This window comes from Trachypithecus francoisi, unplaced genomic scaffold (genome assembly GCF_009764315.1).
Source record: "Trachypithecus francoisi isolate TF-2019V2 unplaced genomic scaffold, Tfra_2.0 Lachesis_group12, whole genome shotgun sequence".
In the NCBI taxonomy this organism is placed as follows: Eukaryota; Metazoa; Chordata; class Mammalia; order Primates; family Cercopithecidae; genus Trachypithecus; species Trachypithecus francoisi.
In genome coordinates, this window is record NW_022681457.1 from 46,324,086 (window position 1) to 46,338,129 (window position 14,044).

A 14,044-nucleotide genomic window follows, 5' to 3' on the forward strand; every position below is an offset into this window, starting at 1 on the left:
AGAAATGTGGGAGACCTCTTTGACATCCAACTGGCCTCCAGGTACTGGCCAGTCAACCTTCTAAATTCCTCCTCGTTCCACTCCCACCTTTCAGGCCTGTACCTAACATTTATAGGCCCTGCAGTAAGAGTATAGTTGGAGACCCACATACCAAATGTATAAAGATTTTAAAGTTATATTAATCAAGCTAAAATGTTTTAAGTGAAATATGTTCTACTCTTCTAACTTGACACATATACCCTTCATAACAACCTGGATGGCCAGGTATTAATTTAAAATTCTCTAACTTCTTAGAGTACCATGCCAGGGCATGGCAGCATGGGAAGAGCCAGCCCCTTGCCCCTGACCCATCCCCCCTTCTCTCTTGGACTCACAGGGGTAGACACTCCAGCTTGCATGTCAAGCGCCATGAATACCTCCTGCAAACATCTGCCCCTTTGCCTACTCTCAGGCCTAAGTGTGAACACCAATAGCACGATTCGCCCTCTGGAAGACAGATCTCGAGAAGAGATTTGCCCAGGTTCTAGAAGTAGTCTCATGGCTATTTGGACAGGAAATTCTGGGGAACGCATGGGCCTCTGCAGGGTACGTTGCTGTGGCCCCACTGATTGTTCACTCAGTGCAGGGAGGCATAGCCAGAGGAAGGCCTTAAGGGGTCTGTAAAATGCTGAGCCATGGCCGGAGTCCCTCTTGTCCAGGTCTAAGGATGGTACCCCTCCTCTCCAGCCCCACCACAGCCCAGACTCTCTTTGCAAGATTCTGAAATAGATCCCAACATGTCTTCTTGCCTATGGTCCATCAGCCTTTTCATTCATCACACTTCTGTCAGAGTGATTTTTCTAGAGTACAAATTGGCACAAAACATCCTGCTTAAACCCCTTGGTGGCTCCCGGAAGCCTTCAGGATAAGGTACAGACTCTATAAATAAGCCTAAAAAGGCCCTCTTGACTGGCTCCTGCAGTTCCTGCCTCATTTCTAGGCACATGGAGTGACTATAATTCATTCATATATATCCATTCACACGTGGTAGACCCTCAACAGTAAACAACTGTATCATGCTATTTCTTGTCTCCATACCTACCCTACTCCCTCACCCTTGAGAGTAAACTCAGATAACCTCTAGATTCAAATCAAACACCCTTCCCTCTAGAAAACCTGGCTGAACCCATCTCCTATACCTGAGTTAGGTGCTTTGCTCTGTACTTTCATAATACTCTTTTCTCTATTGAATTGTTAGTTTACTTATTTTGTTTGTTCACTGAATGATGAGCTCTTTGAGGGTAGTGACTATATCTAATTTATCTTTGTATCCTTCATGTGCTGCCAGAGACATAATCACCATTCAATAAATGAATGAATGAACGGGTGGGTGGGGAAGTAGGTAGATGGATGGATGGATGGATGGATGGATGGATGGCTGAAATCTCTCTACATCTATCCTTCATTGTCTGGTTTTCCTGAAACACACAACCTTTGTCTAATTTCCCCTCTCCCTCAAGTCATTCAAGTGTCCTGAATATGAGGCTTAAATCAGTGGCAGGCTGAAGGGACTCAAACAATTTTCAACAAAACTCAAGGACTACAACCATGGCCTGTGTTTTCAGGTTAGACAGATTTTTCCATTTTTGCTCTCTTCTCACTTGCTATAACAAGCTTTTGAACAACAACAGATGTCATTTTTCATGTGTCTTCCACTTTCTTATTTTAACTCTCAACTCTTTCTCAGAGCTGACAGAAGACACACGTTCTCCCAATCCTCAGAATGGCAACTGACAGAACGTACCTCAGGAACTCGACTCAGGGAGAGCACCTGGATATCATAGAGGGTCTTCTGCACAGAGGGCGAGTACTCGCCTTTGTCATAGGGCCCAGCAAATTTCTCCAGGACAAGGTCCCGAATGGTGTCCCTAAAACACAGAGAAGGTCACTGAGGATCCTGAAAGGAATTTTAGGAATGTGTTAGGAAGCTAAGAAGCAGTGACCTATCTGTCCCCCAGAAAACAATGTTATTGATGTTTTTAGAAAAGATTAGTATCTTGTAATGCCAAAAACAAAACACCTCACTTCCCATTCCCCTACACACACACACACACACACACACACACACACACCATTCAACAAACATATTGAGCATCACTAGACTGTCTTCATAGTTTGGCACCAGGACCCAATGGGCATTTTAGGGTAAATTTCCCATCATGTTCGAAGAACCTAAGAAGAAGACTCCCAAGTATTCTTACCATCTTGCTGCTCTGCTTGGCTGGCTCATTGAATTTTTATATTTGGGGGTTTACTCTGTGCCAGCCTCTGTTTTTTAGATTGGACAGATTTTTCTGTGCTAAGCATTTTATGTGATGATGTCATTGAATTCTCTCAATATAGCTGAAGTAGGTACTATTATTATCCCCAATTAGAGAAGAAGAACCTGAGCTTAAAAGTTACATGATCTGCTCTAAGTCCCTCTCTTTAGTAGGAGGCCCAGCCTACAGTACTATCCTGCCTCTGGCATGTTCAATTTCATGCTCTTTTCAACATAAATACATCAGGCTGCTGCCCATGGAGAGCACTTGAAGTAAAACGGAAAGAAGACTGAGGTGACGTTCTCATCATGCATTTAAAAACCTATCACATAATAAAAGAAGCAGAGAAAAACTACACCAGTGGGAGGGAATGCTGTGGGAGTGGGTGATGGGGGAAGGGTATGCATGCAGATTCAAGTTTATGGCAGGGTAGAAATTTCTACAGAGCTTTAGCAAAGGAATGAGATACCTAATCAAAAAGCAAGTTCTGAAAGTTGAGAGGTCTAATTACTCCCTGTCAGGATATAATAATAATCATACCTTTATATTGTGAGTTATCAGAATCAAAATGGAGTCACTTGTGTCAGACGCTAAATAAATAAATAAATAGAGCCAGGAAGCTGAGGGAGGGCCCTCACGCACAGATGCCTGTAAGAACTATTGCGAAGACTCTCTGAAGGGCTCTTATGTACATATGCCTGTAACAAGAATTTTGCCAAGGACTTTTCAAACAGCGGCTCGCGACATGAGTCACAAAGACAGCTAGCCGGATGTACAAGAACACTTGCCTGACACGGTCTCCACTAATGAGCTGGCGTTAACTCCCGTGATAGCCACTGTAACCAGTGTTCTCTTTGTCTCAAAACAAATTATGTACACATTTTCCTTTTGCTTTTAAAAGCTTCCCCTTGCCTCAACCTCTTAGGATATACTTATGTTTCCTGCAGCCAGCCCACAAATTTGCAGATTTCCTGTGTGTTCCTAAATAAATTCATTATCTTTGAGAATTTCTCTCAGTTTGTTATTTCAGTTGACGATATTTTTAAGGCATTTAATGCTTATAAAATGCTTTTGTGAACATCATATCATTTTGAGTTTAGCCTACATTGCCCAATTATCCCAGTTTGCCCGGAACCAAGAGGTTTCCTGAGACATGGGACTTTCGGTGTTAAAACCAGGAAGTCCCTGACAAACTGGAACAAGTGGTCACCCTCGTTTAGCCTTCTCTGCATCACTATGAGGTAGTAAGGCCAGATATTCTCTTCATTTGATGCAGTGTTTCTTCAAGTGTGATCCCTGGTCCAATGGCATCTGTATCCCCTGGGAGTTTGCAAGAAATGCATGTTCTTGCGCCCCACCTCAGTCCTACAGAATCAGAATCTCTGGGGGTGGGCCCAGCAAGCTTCGTTTTCTGATTCTGTGTGATTCTGATGCACATGCATGTTTAAGAACCACCAATTTAATAAATTGAACAAACAGAAGGGATTTCTGAATAGTAGGAGGTTGAGTTGAATAGCTTCTAAATTTCTCTTTTACATCCTAAGATTCTATGAAGTCTGGGCCCCGGGACAAGGGCAGACACGACATGCACATGTTCATACCAGGTAGCCTCGAAGTCCACATCCCTGCACTGGTGGTAGCGCCACTTGCAGTACACTTGGGTGGCAAAACATCGGTCCTTCACCTCAGGGAGGGTGGTGAACTGGTCCTTGATGAAACCTTCAAATCCAGACTGTGTTGTTTTCAAGACCTTGAGGTCTTTGATTCCAGAATGAATGACGGGAGGTCCTGTTTCAAGTAGAAAGTCAGGAGTGGCAGGGGTCATAAACAAACAGTGCCTTGCTGCTGATACCTAGCACAGAGGATCCTGGTCATTAAAACATGATACATTCTGTACAAAAACTACATCACCGTCCATGTTTTCTGTCATCCTACTTCCTCTGAAGTCCAAGTGAAGAGGATAGTGTGCCTTTGCTTCCATCCGGATTCCATGACTCCCTGCCCTGTCTTGCCCTAGAAAATCTGAAGGTCTAAGATTAAATTCCATTGCGTACTGAGGGTCACAGAAATGAATACATTCCTCTCAACTATATGCGGGAGTGTCTTCTTGGCCAACTCACCTTATGTATTTTGAGTTCCATCTCCTCCAACAGGTGATCATGCTGGAATGTGTTAATAAGGTCCTTAAGAGCCATTCCTCTACCTGCTACTGTGATCCCTTTACTGTGGGTAGTGCTCATGCTGATCAGCTATAGTAGCTGATGATCCCAATCTCCACTAGGCTGTGATGGCATCCCAGTTCCCTTATGGTTATCAGCTCAGCAAAACCAGGCAGCTTCATAAATGGGTAGCAGCGTGGGCCTGGCTGAGCCTAAATAAGACAGGGAAGATGGAGCTGGTGACTCACAAGGGATAGATCTGCCTAAGCTGATAAAGGCTTTTGTTTTTTCTGCTGAAGGAGAAGGGACAAAGTTGTTTCATGGGTCCCTGAGGGAGAGAGGGGGGAGTTGAAAACAATGGAAGAGACGATATGGCTCTCCTTCTGTCTCTACTGCCCCTTCATAAGGTAATGGGGCAGGTGGAAGAGTGACACGTGTCATCCAAAAAAGAACAGTATTAACATTACTATGACATTATTTGTCTGCATAGGCTGGCAAGGATTGGGGACATTCAGGGAGCACTTGACAAACCCTAATAGCAAAGTGCCATGGCATGATTATTAAAAAAAACTTTTTTCAGTCTCTTTGTTAGTTCCGACCAATATCTATCCTTTTTGGTATGTTCAATCTAAAAATCAAGAGCCAGAGGTGTCAGGTATCATTACACACATGGTCTTAGTTGAAGAACAAGAATATAACTCATGATCCTCAATTAAAATCCAAGGAAGTGCTTAAAAATGCAATGGTTTACATCACCTATGTGGTTTCTACTGCTACAGTTAACTCAGGAGTTGTGGAGTTTCAAAAGTAGGTAAATAAAGTCTATATATCTGTATTTTCCATGCTTCAGTATACACCTATCAGATAAAACATTTAATCAGATATGTCCTGATTAAAGAAGATATTCTGTGCAGAATGTCCCAGGATAATGCAGTGAAACAGGAAATCATCCTTGTTTAACTTTCTGAAGTACTTACTGGAAGTTACATCTGAAGAAGGAGCAAGAGAAAGATACCAGCAATGCCTTAACGGCTTCAACTAGCTGAGTTTATTGGATTCCAAATATATAAAGTCATGATCTCACAAAATCAACATTGTTACATGCAATGAGTGTGAGCCTCAAACCCAGTAGAACTACAGAAACAATCAATAAGTATCTGCTGAATGAATGAATGAGTTTAGCAAGATTGATTCATGTCAAGGATTAAGTATTGCACAAGTTAGTATCTTTCTTTACTAGACAGTTCAGCCCCATCAAACTTTACCATTTCCCTTCCTGGTCCCCTCCAACTCACACACAGTGTGGCAGGGCGTGAAAGGAAGGGTATTAACCTTGGCTAAGAAACTCCTCTCTGTAGACGTACCTTTGGTTGCTGCAGTTTTCAGTCTTTATCTTACTTATTTCTGAAAACTCTATAAAGCAAGTATTTTAATGTGACTTTTAATCATTTGTCCATAGTCACATGGCTAGAAACTGTCAGAGGTGGAGTTTAAACTCAGCACCACATTATGAGATCCCATGCTTTTCTTCCGCTTTTTGGATCACTTCCCATCTATGCAATGGTTCCTCCTTCCTTTGACCCTTTCCCCATTTGTGTTCTATAAGTGGCCTTTCCAGGAGACAAGGTTGCCACCTCCTATCCACAGTGTGCTTTAAGGACCTGAGATAGAGCACCCTGCCTGAAAAATACTATCTCCATTGGCCAGAAATTGAGATTGAATAATCACTTTTTAGAGTTGGCTCCTGGGTATCTAAAAACCTTTGTATTCCTTAAACATTTCCTATTGAAATGCAAATAAACATCCCTTAAGGGAGTGACTCATTAAGCCTTTGTAAGGTACTATGATAATCTACTTCCCATGGTAAGCCTTTCTGGAAAACAAAATCCTATAGAAATGAAACATGGGTTTGCAGTCAGGAGTGGGGTTAAAATGAGTAGTAGAAACTCTTGCAGGAGAATAAAAAGAAGGCGAAAAAGAACCAAAGACAAACTTTATCTACATTGTTTTCTTCCTATTCATCTGGCCTTGACTGCTGGCATCTGTGTGAGCCAGTCAAACTTTGGCTCGTCCAATGGTGTTAACCGTAAAAGGATTCCTGGATGCAATGTTGCATAGTGGTTGAATTGACAGCTTTGAGACTCAGATTCCTAGAACTCAAATCCCAGTGCTCTCCCTGCATCCTCAACCTCCACTTTTATGAGCTCCGTGCTCCTGAGGGAATTTTTTTACCCTCTCTCTACCTTGATTTTGTCATCTGCAAAATGGAGATGATAATCATACCTATTTCCTACAGTTGCCACATGTCTAAGAGAATGCACTAAAGGACTTAGTAGAATGGCTGACCTACATAAATGCTCTACAAACGTGATAATGATGATTTTGCCATAATTGACTTTTTCACAATGACTTTGACAACTTATAAATATTTCCCACGTTTCACAAAGTCTTACTGGGTTCTGAAAACTACTTCTAATGTGCCGTCCTATCCATCTCCAGCCCTAGGATAAGATTTATTGACCTTAAGGGAGTGTCAGTCCTACTAGGCCACTTTGAAATGATCTGCTTTCTCACTGGAATCTAAAAATGGAGAAAGCAGTTGTATTTTTAAAATGTGTTTTGGCATCAGTTTCACACAAAATAAAATGTCTCATGTTCCCCGAGGCAATTAACTATTGCCACAGTTTTGGCAGAACACAAACCAGCTACTCTGATGCTCTCATCATTCTATTAAAAACAACAACAACAACAAAAATGATTCTCTCTGAATGTTAAAAGAATTTTTCCCTGGCACACATCAGACATGCTGGATGAAATCAGAGAGCTTATTTTATCTTCTCTGTTGGCAGTGCCCCAGCTTTCTGAACATTGGTAAGAACCTGAGGCTTTCAAAATCATGGGCCCATCAACTAAAAATATGATGCCTCACACCCTCTAAAAAAGATTCCCATTTAGACTAACAAGAAGTAATTCAAAAACTATCCTTTTCTAGGTTACGCCCCATGAAATCACTTAATCAGCTTTTTTGTTTTGTTTTGTTTTTCTGCCATGGTTATGGAGTAATGCAAAAGAAAGATTTTTCACATTTCACTTTGCTAGAACATAATCTTTTCTAGCTTTTAGTGTCCTCCTACACACTTAGCAGATTGTGGCTTATCTCTCAGAGAATCATACATCCTACCCTTTAGCTATCTAAGGGAAAGAAACTCACTGCGAATTAATAGAAAATAAGCCCAATTCCTTACCTACGCATCAGGTGTCACAAAGCACAAAGCTTTATTGAGCCAAGAAAAAGATCTTGTCATAAGAGGATAATTGCTTCCACATTTAACACCTCCAAAAAGGACACAAATAGCTGAAAGGCAGATATTTTAAAACCATATTAAATCATTCTAGTAGAAAATCTCAAACTTGTAAAGTGCTAGAAAAAGTAAAGATCAATTAAATATTTGCCTTGGAGAGTCCATTTAGCTCATGCAGGGAGAGTGAAAGCTCCCTCTGTGCAATTCTGGATGGAAAGAGATGACATCATCCAGATGGTAGGAAATTAACTGGGCTTTTGTACAACCAGGTGATGATCAAGAAGATTTTTAAAGACCACAAATCTGCCAAGAACTTTTCTTACAGAGGAACTGAAGAGCACTTTAGTCTTGATATCAAAAGGACATAAACAGACTTCTTGGCAGTAGCCATCTCTGTCCTGGATCTCCCACTTCTCCCATCTCACTTCTTCCATCTGCCCATCTTGTCACCTCTTAAATGTGTTCTCACTGGTAGCTTGTACCATATGACCCAGCCATCCCACTACTGGGTATATACCCAAAGGATTATAAATCATGCTGCTATAAAGACACATGCACACGTATGTTTATTGCGGCACTATTCACAATAGCAAAGACTTGGAATCAACCCAAATGTCCATCTGTGACAGACTGGATTAAGAAAATGTGGCACATATACACCATGGAATACTATGCAGCCATAAAAAAGGATGAGTTTGCGTCCTTTGTAGGGACATGGATGCAGCTGGAAACCATCATTCTTAGCAAACTATCACAAGAACAGAAAACCAAACACCGCATGTTCTCACTCATAGATGGGAACTGAACAATGAGATCACTTGGACTCGGGAAGGGGAACATCACCCACCGGGGCCTATCATGGGGAGGGGGGAGGGGGGAGGGATTGCACTGGGAGTTATACCTGATATAAATGATGAATTGATGGGTGCTGACGAGTTGATGGGTGCAGCACACCAACATGGCACAAGTATACATATGTAACAAACCTGCACGTTATGCACATGTACCCTAGAACTTAAAGTATAATAATAAAAAAAAATTAAAAAAAAAAAATGTGTTCTCCTCCAGGAGGGATTTCATCAGCTGCCTTCCTTACAACCATCCCCCTACCCTCACTACCCTTCATGTCAATAGATATATAGGAAGTATTTTTCACTACCAGAAGACACAATCTAGTATTTGACGTCTCTTTTCCATCTTCCATTCCTCTATTTAGCCATGCTTTAGCTGAATTTCATAATTAGCGTCAAATGGGATAAATTCGGTGCTGAGGAAATTGTGAGTTATAATTCAAATAGTGCAGAGGTTTGGGGGTCAATTTAGTTCAAATTAGTGACTCGATCATACCAATGACTTAAAGGTCCGTTAAGCTTGTAGTTTCTCACTGATACATGACAGAAAAAGTTCCGAAGAGGCGATGCCATATGATACCTAAACCAACAGCCTGCATCATACACCTAGGTCCTAGTTCTCCTCTCAGGGCTTGAGAAGTCACAAACGTAACACCAGCCCTCAATCCTCTGGGCAAACAAATTTATTTCTGTCTTCCAGATTCTCCTGTGGAATTAGCAGGCTTTGAAATAACTAAAATACAGCCTAGTGATGGAGCTGTAAAAGATCCACTAGGAAGAAACAGTGTAATGGGAGTTTTAGAGCAATTCCCAGGGCTTAAAGTGGTGCTTGAGGTTCAGTAGGATTTCTAGAAATGTTTGTTCATTTGCTATGTAAGAATGAATATAGTCCATCGGGAGACACCCAGTCACACCTCCTCCTGGGAGGAGTCCTTTTGGGAGTGGCATGACTGAACATGTGATTAAGCACATGTGTTTGAGGGGGCAGAAGTCTTACCATTCTAGCCAGTCCCCCACCAAAGGCACTGCTCAGGTGTTTGTAACAACACCCTTCACCGTGTGAATGTGTGAGTGGTGTGTGTATAATATAATTACTATTTTCTTTAGTTAAGCCTCTACAAGGGCATTTCTTAGGAGAATGATTGTAACATTCTCTCACATTACGATTCCTACAGTTTCAGCTCTCGGATAATAAGCAAATAAAGAATTAAACTTTGCTAACAAAAGAGCATACATCCCTACTTTCTGAAGAGGGACAGAGTAGAAATGTCATCCTCATACACACAACACTGAAAGATGCACACACCCCATACATGTGTACACACATACCTGTATACACTTAAGGCAACAGATGTCTCTTCCATTACCCCAATCCCTGCCAGCCCTGCATGAAATCAGAGGGGGAGCTGGGGGCTGGACTCTAGATGAGTCAAGCTGGAGCTTCTGGGAACACTGCCACAATGATCTCAATACCCTGAAGCTTTGTATCTTTCTGCAGAAAGAAAAAGTTTTAACCTGATTATGGTGGTTAGTTTTTCCACTCAGCTGCAGCCAGGTGATTAGAATTCAAGTTGATAGCAACTCTTGGTTATTCCTGGAAAGAACAGAATATAAAGAGAAGTCCGTTTTCCTTTTGTGATCAGCAGGGCCCTATACTTGGCCACTTGACTTCCACCTCCATGGCTCCACTAGAAGTATTCTGGGAAGTCACCAATGACGCCTATTTATTGACAACATAGTTTCTCATCAGTCCTCTCAGAACCCCAACTTCTTAAATCTCCTGTGGCAGAGGCGAAATCTACTTGCTCTTCCTCCTGGCACTCAGCTAGACGACAGTTTGCAGTGTCCCTTGCAGTGAGGTGTGACTATGTGACTGAGCTCTCTCCAGTAGAAATGATCCATGCTGTTTCCAGGCCAGGAGCTTATGCTTCAGGAACTTTGCCCCTCCTTTGGCTCCTCCAAGCTCTTTCTTTGGCTGTCTGGTATGGGGGTCTATTCTCAAGATGACACCAAAAAGTAAGGATTAAAAATATAAAGCTGCCACTAACCTGGGTTCCTGAAGAACTTCATGGAGCACAGCATCCACCTGACCCCCTTAACCCTACACACAGACACTGAACTGGACTTCTGCAAAAAGAAGTAAACTTCTAGTGCTGAGCCACTGCATATGGGCCTATTTGCTATGCATCTTGGTTCCTCAGTAACTCAGAAATCCTTAATTTCTTGAAATGTCTTTTTCTTCTGCTTCCATGACACTATCATCCCTCATCTTCCTTCTATCTCTCTAAACATTCTTCTGTCTCAGTTTTTAAACTGCCCAACCCTTACAGTGGGGAATTTTTCCCAGGCCATCTCCTCTTTCAAACTCTTCTCACTTTGTATGTTTTTCTGGAACGGTCTCCTTCTTCCCTGTGGCTTTACCTACCCCCAATCTGCTGTGGCTTCACCTGCCACCAGTCTGCTGATGTACCCCAAATCTATCTCCATCACATGGTCCCACATTCACCAGCTTCCCACCTGAAAACTTCCCCTGTGTGTAATCTCTTTAGTCAGTTGTCCAGTCTTCCCACATTAGGGCCAATTTTAACTCCTCTTTCTCTCCAATCTTTCATCCCTATTCAACCACTAAGACCAATTGATTACACTTCAAAAATGTCTCACATAATGTTTCCTACAACCTCTCAGTCCCTCCAGCTCTATTTCTACTGCTTTAGTTTAGACACAATCACTCCATCTTTGCAAGAAGTCTCCAAATGTCTTACTACTGCCTGTTTCTCTAGCCTGTCACCATACCTTGTTCAGAATTTCTGAACAAAAACATGCACATACTAATCTGACCACTAGAGACCTTCTCTGGTTCTCTGTTGTCACTCTGAACAATAACTATAGCTATTATTTAAGGAGATTTTCCAGTGTGCCAAGTACTATGCTAAATGCTTTAATAAAATAAATTTAGCATTTATCTCCTTTGTTTCCCTGGACAGTTGTTGAAGTGGGCACTGGTATCCTTGTTTTACAAATTAAAACCCACCCACCAATGTAGTATAAGTAACCTTGCTCTTAATCACAAAGTTATTAAGTAGTGGAGCTCAGATTCAAATATGATTCATTCTGACCTCAGGGCCTCTTGTTTCACCACTGTGCAAAACTGCCTCCATCTTATACTAAACTTGTGTATAGCACATGAGGCCCTTCAGATTCCAGCCCAAACCACCAACTTATTTATCTTCATCTCCCTTCTTACGTTCTAGAAATCAGACCCACTGAACTTGTTACTGTCCCTTAAATGCTTTGCCCTTTCCACAGTTAAATAAATTACTTCCCCTGCATAGTCTTCAGCATGAGGCAAGTGCCAAAATATTTTACTTCCCCTCTGCTACTCTTCGTGGATTATACTCATATGTATCCTGTTTCTTCTGCCTGTAATTCCCTTTCCTCCTTCAATGCACAGCATATTCTGAATCAGTTTTCAAAAGTCAATTGGAATATTTTTTCCTCCCCTGTCAAGCCTTCCAGACAGACTGCTCTGGAAAGAGTTTCTTCCACGTCTCAGTTCCCATAGCATGCTTTTAATCCCTTCATCATAGTCTTTAGCCTCTCATATTGCAATCAATCTGTCTGACTAGGGTCAGGGAACATCTTATTCCTCTCTTTCTCTACAGCCCTTTGCATACATGATAGGTCCTCGAAGTCTACTTGCTGAATGAATAGTATATGAATGAATGACATAAGCACTTTGCATAAATGTACTCATTGTTAATTAGCTCTCTTGAGGCCTAATCCTAGCTGCTGTTATGATTTTACATAATTGAAAAATGTAACAAATGTTAAAAAGCATATCCCAAAAGTCACCAAAAAGCAGTTCCGAGTGACGCTGATCTGTACAGTAGCCACTAAGCCACATGTGGCTATTAAGTACTTGAATTATGGCTAGCATAGCTTGAGATAAGCTGCAAATATAAAATACAGATTTTAAAGATAATTTTGTAAAAAGAGTGTAAAGTATTTCATTAGTAATTTTTATACTTATTGCATACTGAAATATTTTTGATGTTATTTAAATAAAATATATTATTAAAATTAATTTCCCTAATTGCTTTTTGCTTTTCTATTGTGGTTATGAAAACAAATTTAAAATTACATATATGGCTTACATTATATTTTAGTTGGGCAGAGCTGATTTCGAGTTTCTAATTTTATGAGGGTAGTTAATGAGGCTTGGGTAGGATAACACTGAGTCAGGAAACTTCTTTCTCTCTCCTCCAAAGCTGTATATCTAAGACAAGAAGGAAGGAAGAAGAAAAGAAGAAGGGAGGGAGGAAGAGAAGGGAGAGGGAAAGAAAGAAGGAACCAGAGAGACAGAAAGGAAGGAAGGAAGGGCTAAGGAGAGGAGGGAAGGAAAGAAAGAATTTAGTTCCAATTTAACTTAACAAATAGCTCAGAAAGCTAATATAGCATATGACTACACACCTGGGTGATAAAGATCATCTTTTCCACCAAATACAACAATGATTTAGTCCCTTTTATATAACATTAATTTTATAACTGTTTTTATAACATTAATTTTATAAATATCAAACACTGAGAAGGCCCTAGTTATGCATAGACTTTAACTCAGATAGTGGAAAATATTTAAAAATAGCTAATACACTAGAACTTCCTAAGGAGGGCATTATCCAAAAGAACTCAGAATGAGAAGGGACCTTATATTTTATTAACCTTATAATAAATCTGATATTCATTAGATGCCACTCCAAATTCCTACTAAGGAGGAAGGGAAGGGAAGGGAAGAGAACAGCAAAGAAAAAAAAAGGGAAGAGTAAAGGAAGGGAGGGAAGGAAAATAGAAAAATTTCAGAGTCAACTCTTTCATTTTATAACAATCATTAAAGTTTATTTTTTATTGAGATAAAGACATTATTACCAGCTTTGGCTCCATGGTTCTTAGAGGTCCTCTAGTCTAACTCTTAGCCAATTTTTGAACTCTGCTCTGACAAGCTCAACAAATCTGTGGAATACAAGCTGTGGAAATTTTAATATTTGCTAAGTTCCATTATCAGTGCTGATAACACCTATGTTATAATTGTGTTTCATAATTAATTTTGAAATTTCCTAGCAAATAGAATTATATAATTGCCATTGCTAACTTAAATGAGATGCATTTTATATGAATTACAAAATTAGTGGTTTTTTACACAAATAAAATTTCAGGAAAACTTGACTATTACTTAGTAAATATTTCCTATGAAGGTTACTATAATTGTGACATGATACGGCACAAAAAATATTGGTCAGAAAATTCAGAGATTTGGGTTCTTTTCAGCCTGGGCCTTTTTAAATTTCGCCTTACCTCAAAATCTGGTAATAAAAATGATCTACCTGACTCAGTCCCCAGGGTTGTCGCAAAATGAATTATTTCATTTTTATATTTTA

At 40.6% G+C, this 14,044-nt stretch overlaps 1 protein-coding gene across 4 annotated transcripts in view; it reads right to left on the minus strand.

The window, feature by feature from the left end:
- Window positions 1–14,044, minus strand: part of LOC117092165 (uricase) — a 91,431-nt gene that overhangs the window by 3,010 nt on the left and 74,377 nt on the right. For all 4 annotated transcript variants that reach the window (XM_033225421.1, XM_033225422.1, XM_033225423.1 and 1 more), the window contains exons 5-6: window positions 3,902–4,088; window positions 1,784–1,907 (exon numbers count right to left, since the gene is read on the minus strand). In XM_033225421.1, the coding sequence (XP_033081312.1) occupies window positions 1,784–1,907; window positions 3,902–4,088 (311 nt within the window). The remainder of the gene's footprint in view (window positions 1–1,783; window positions 1,908–3,901; window positions 4,089–14,044) is intronic.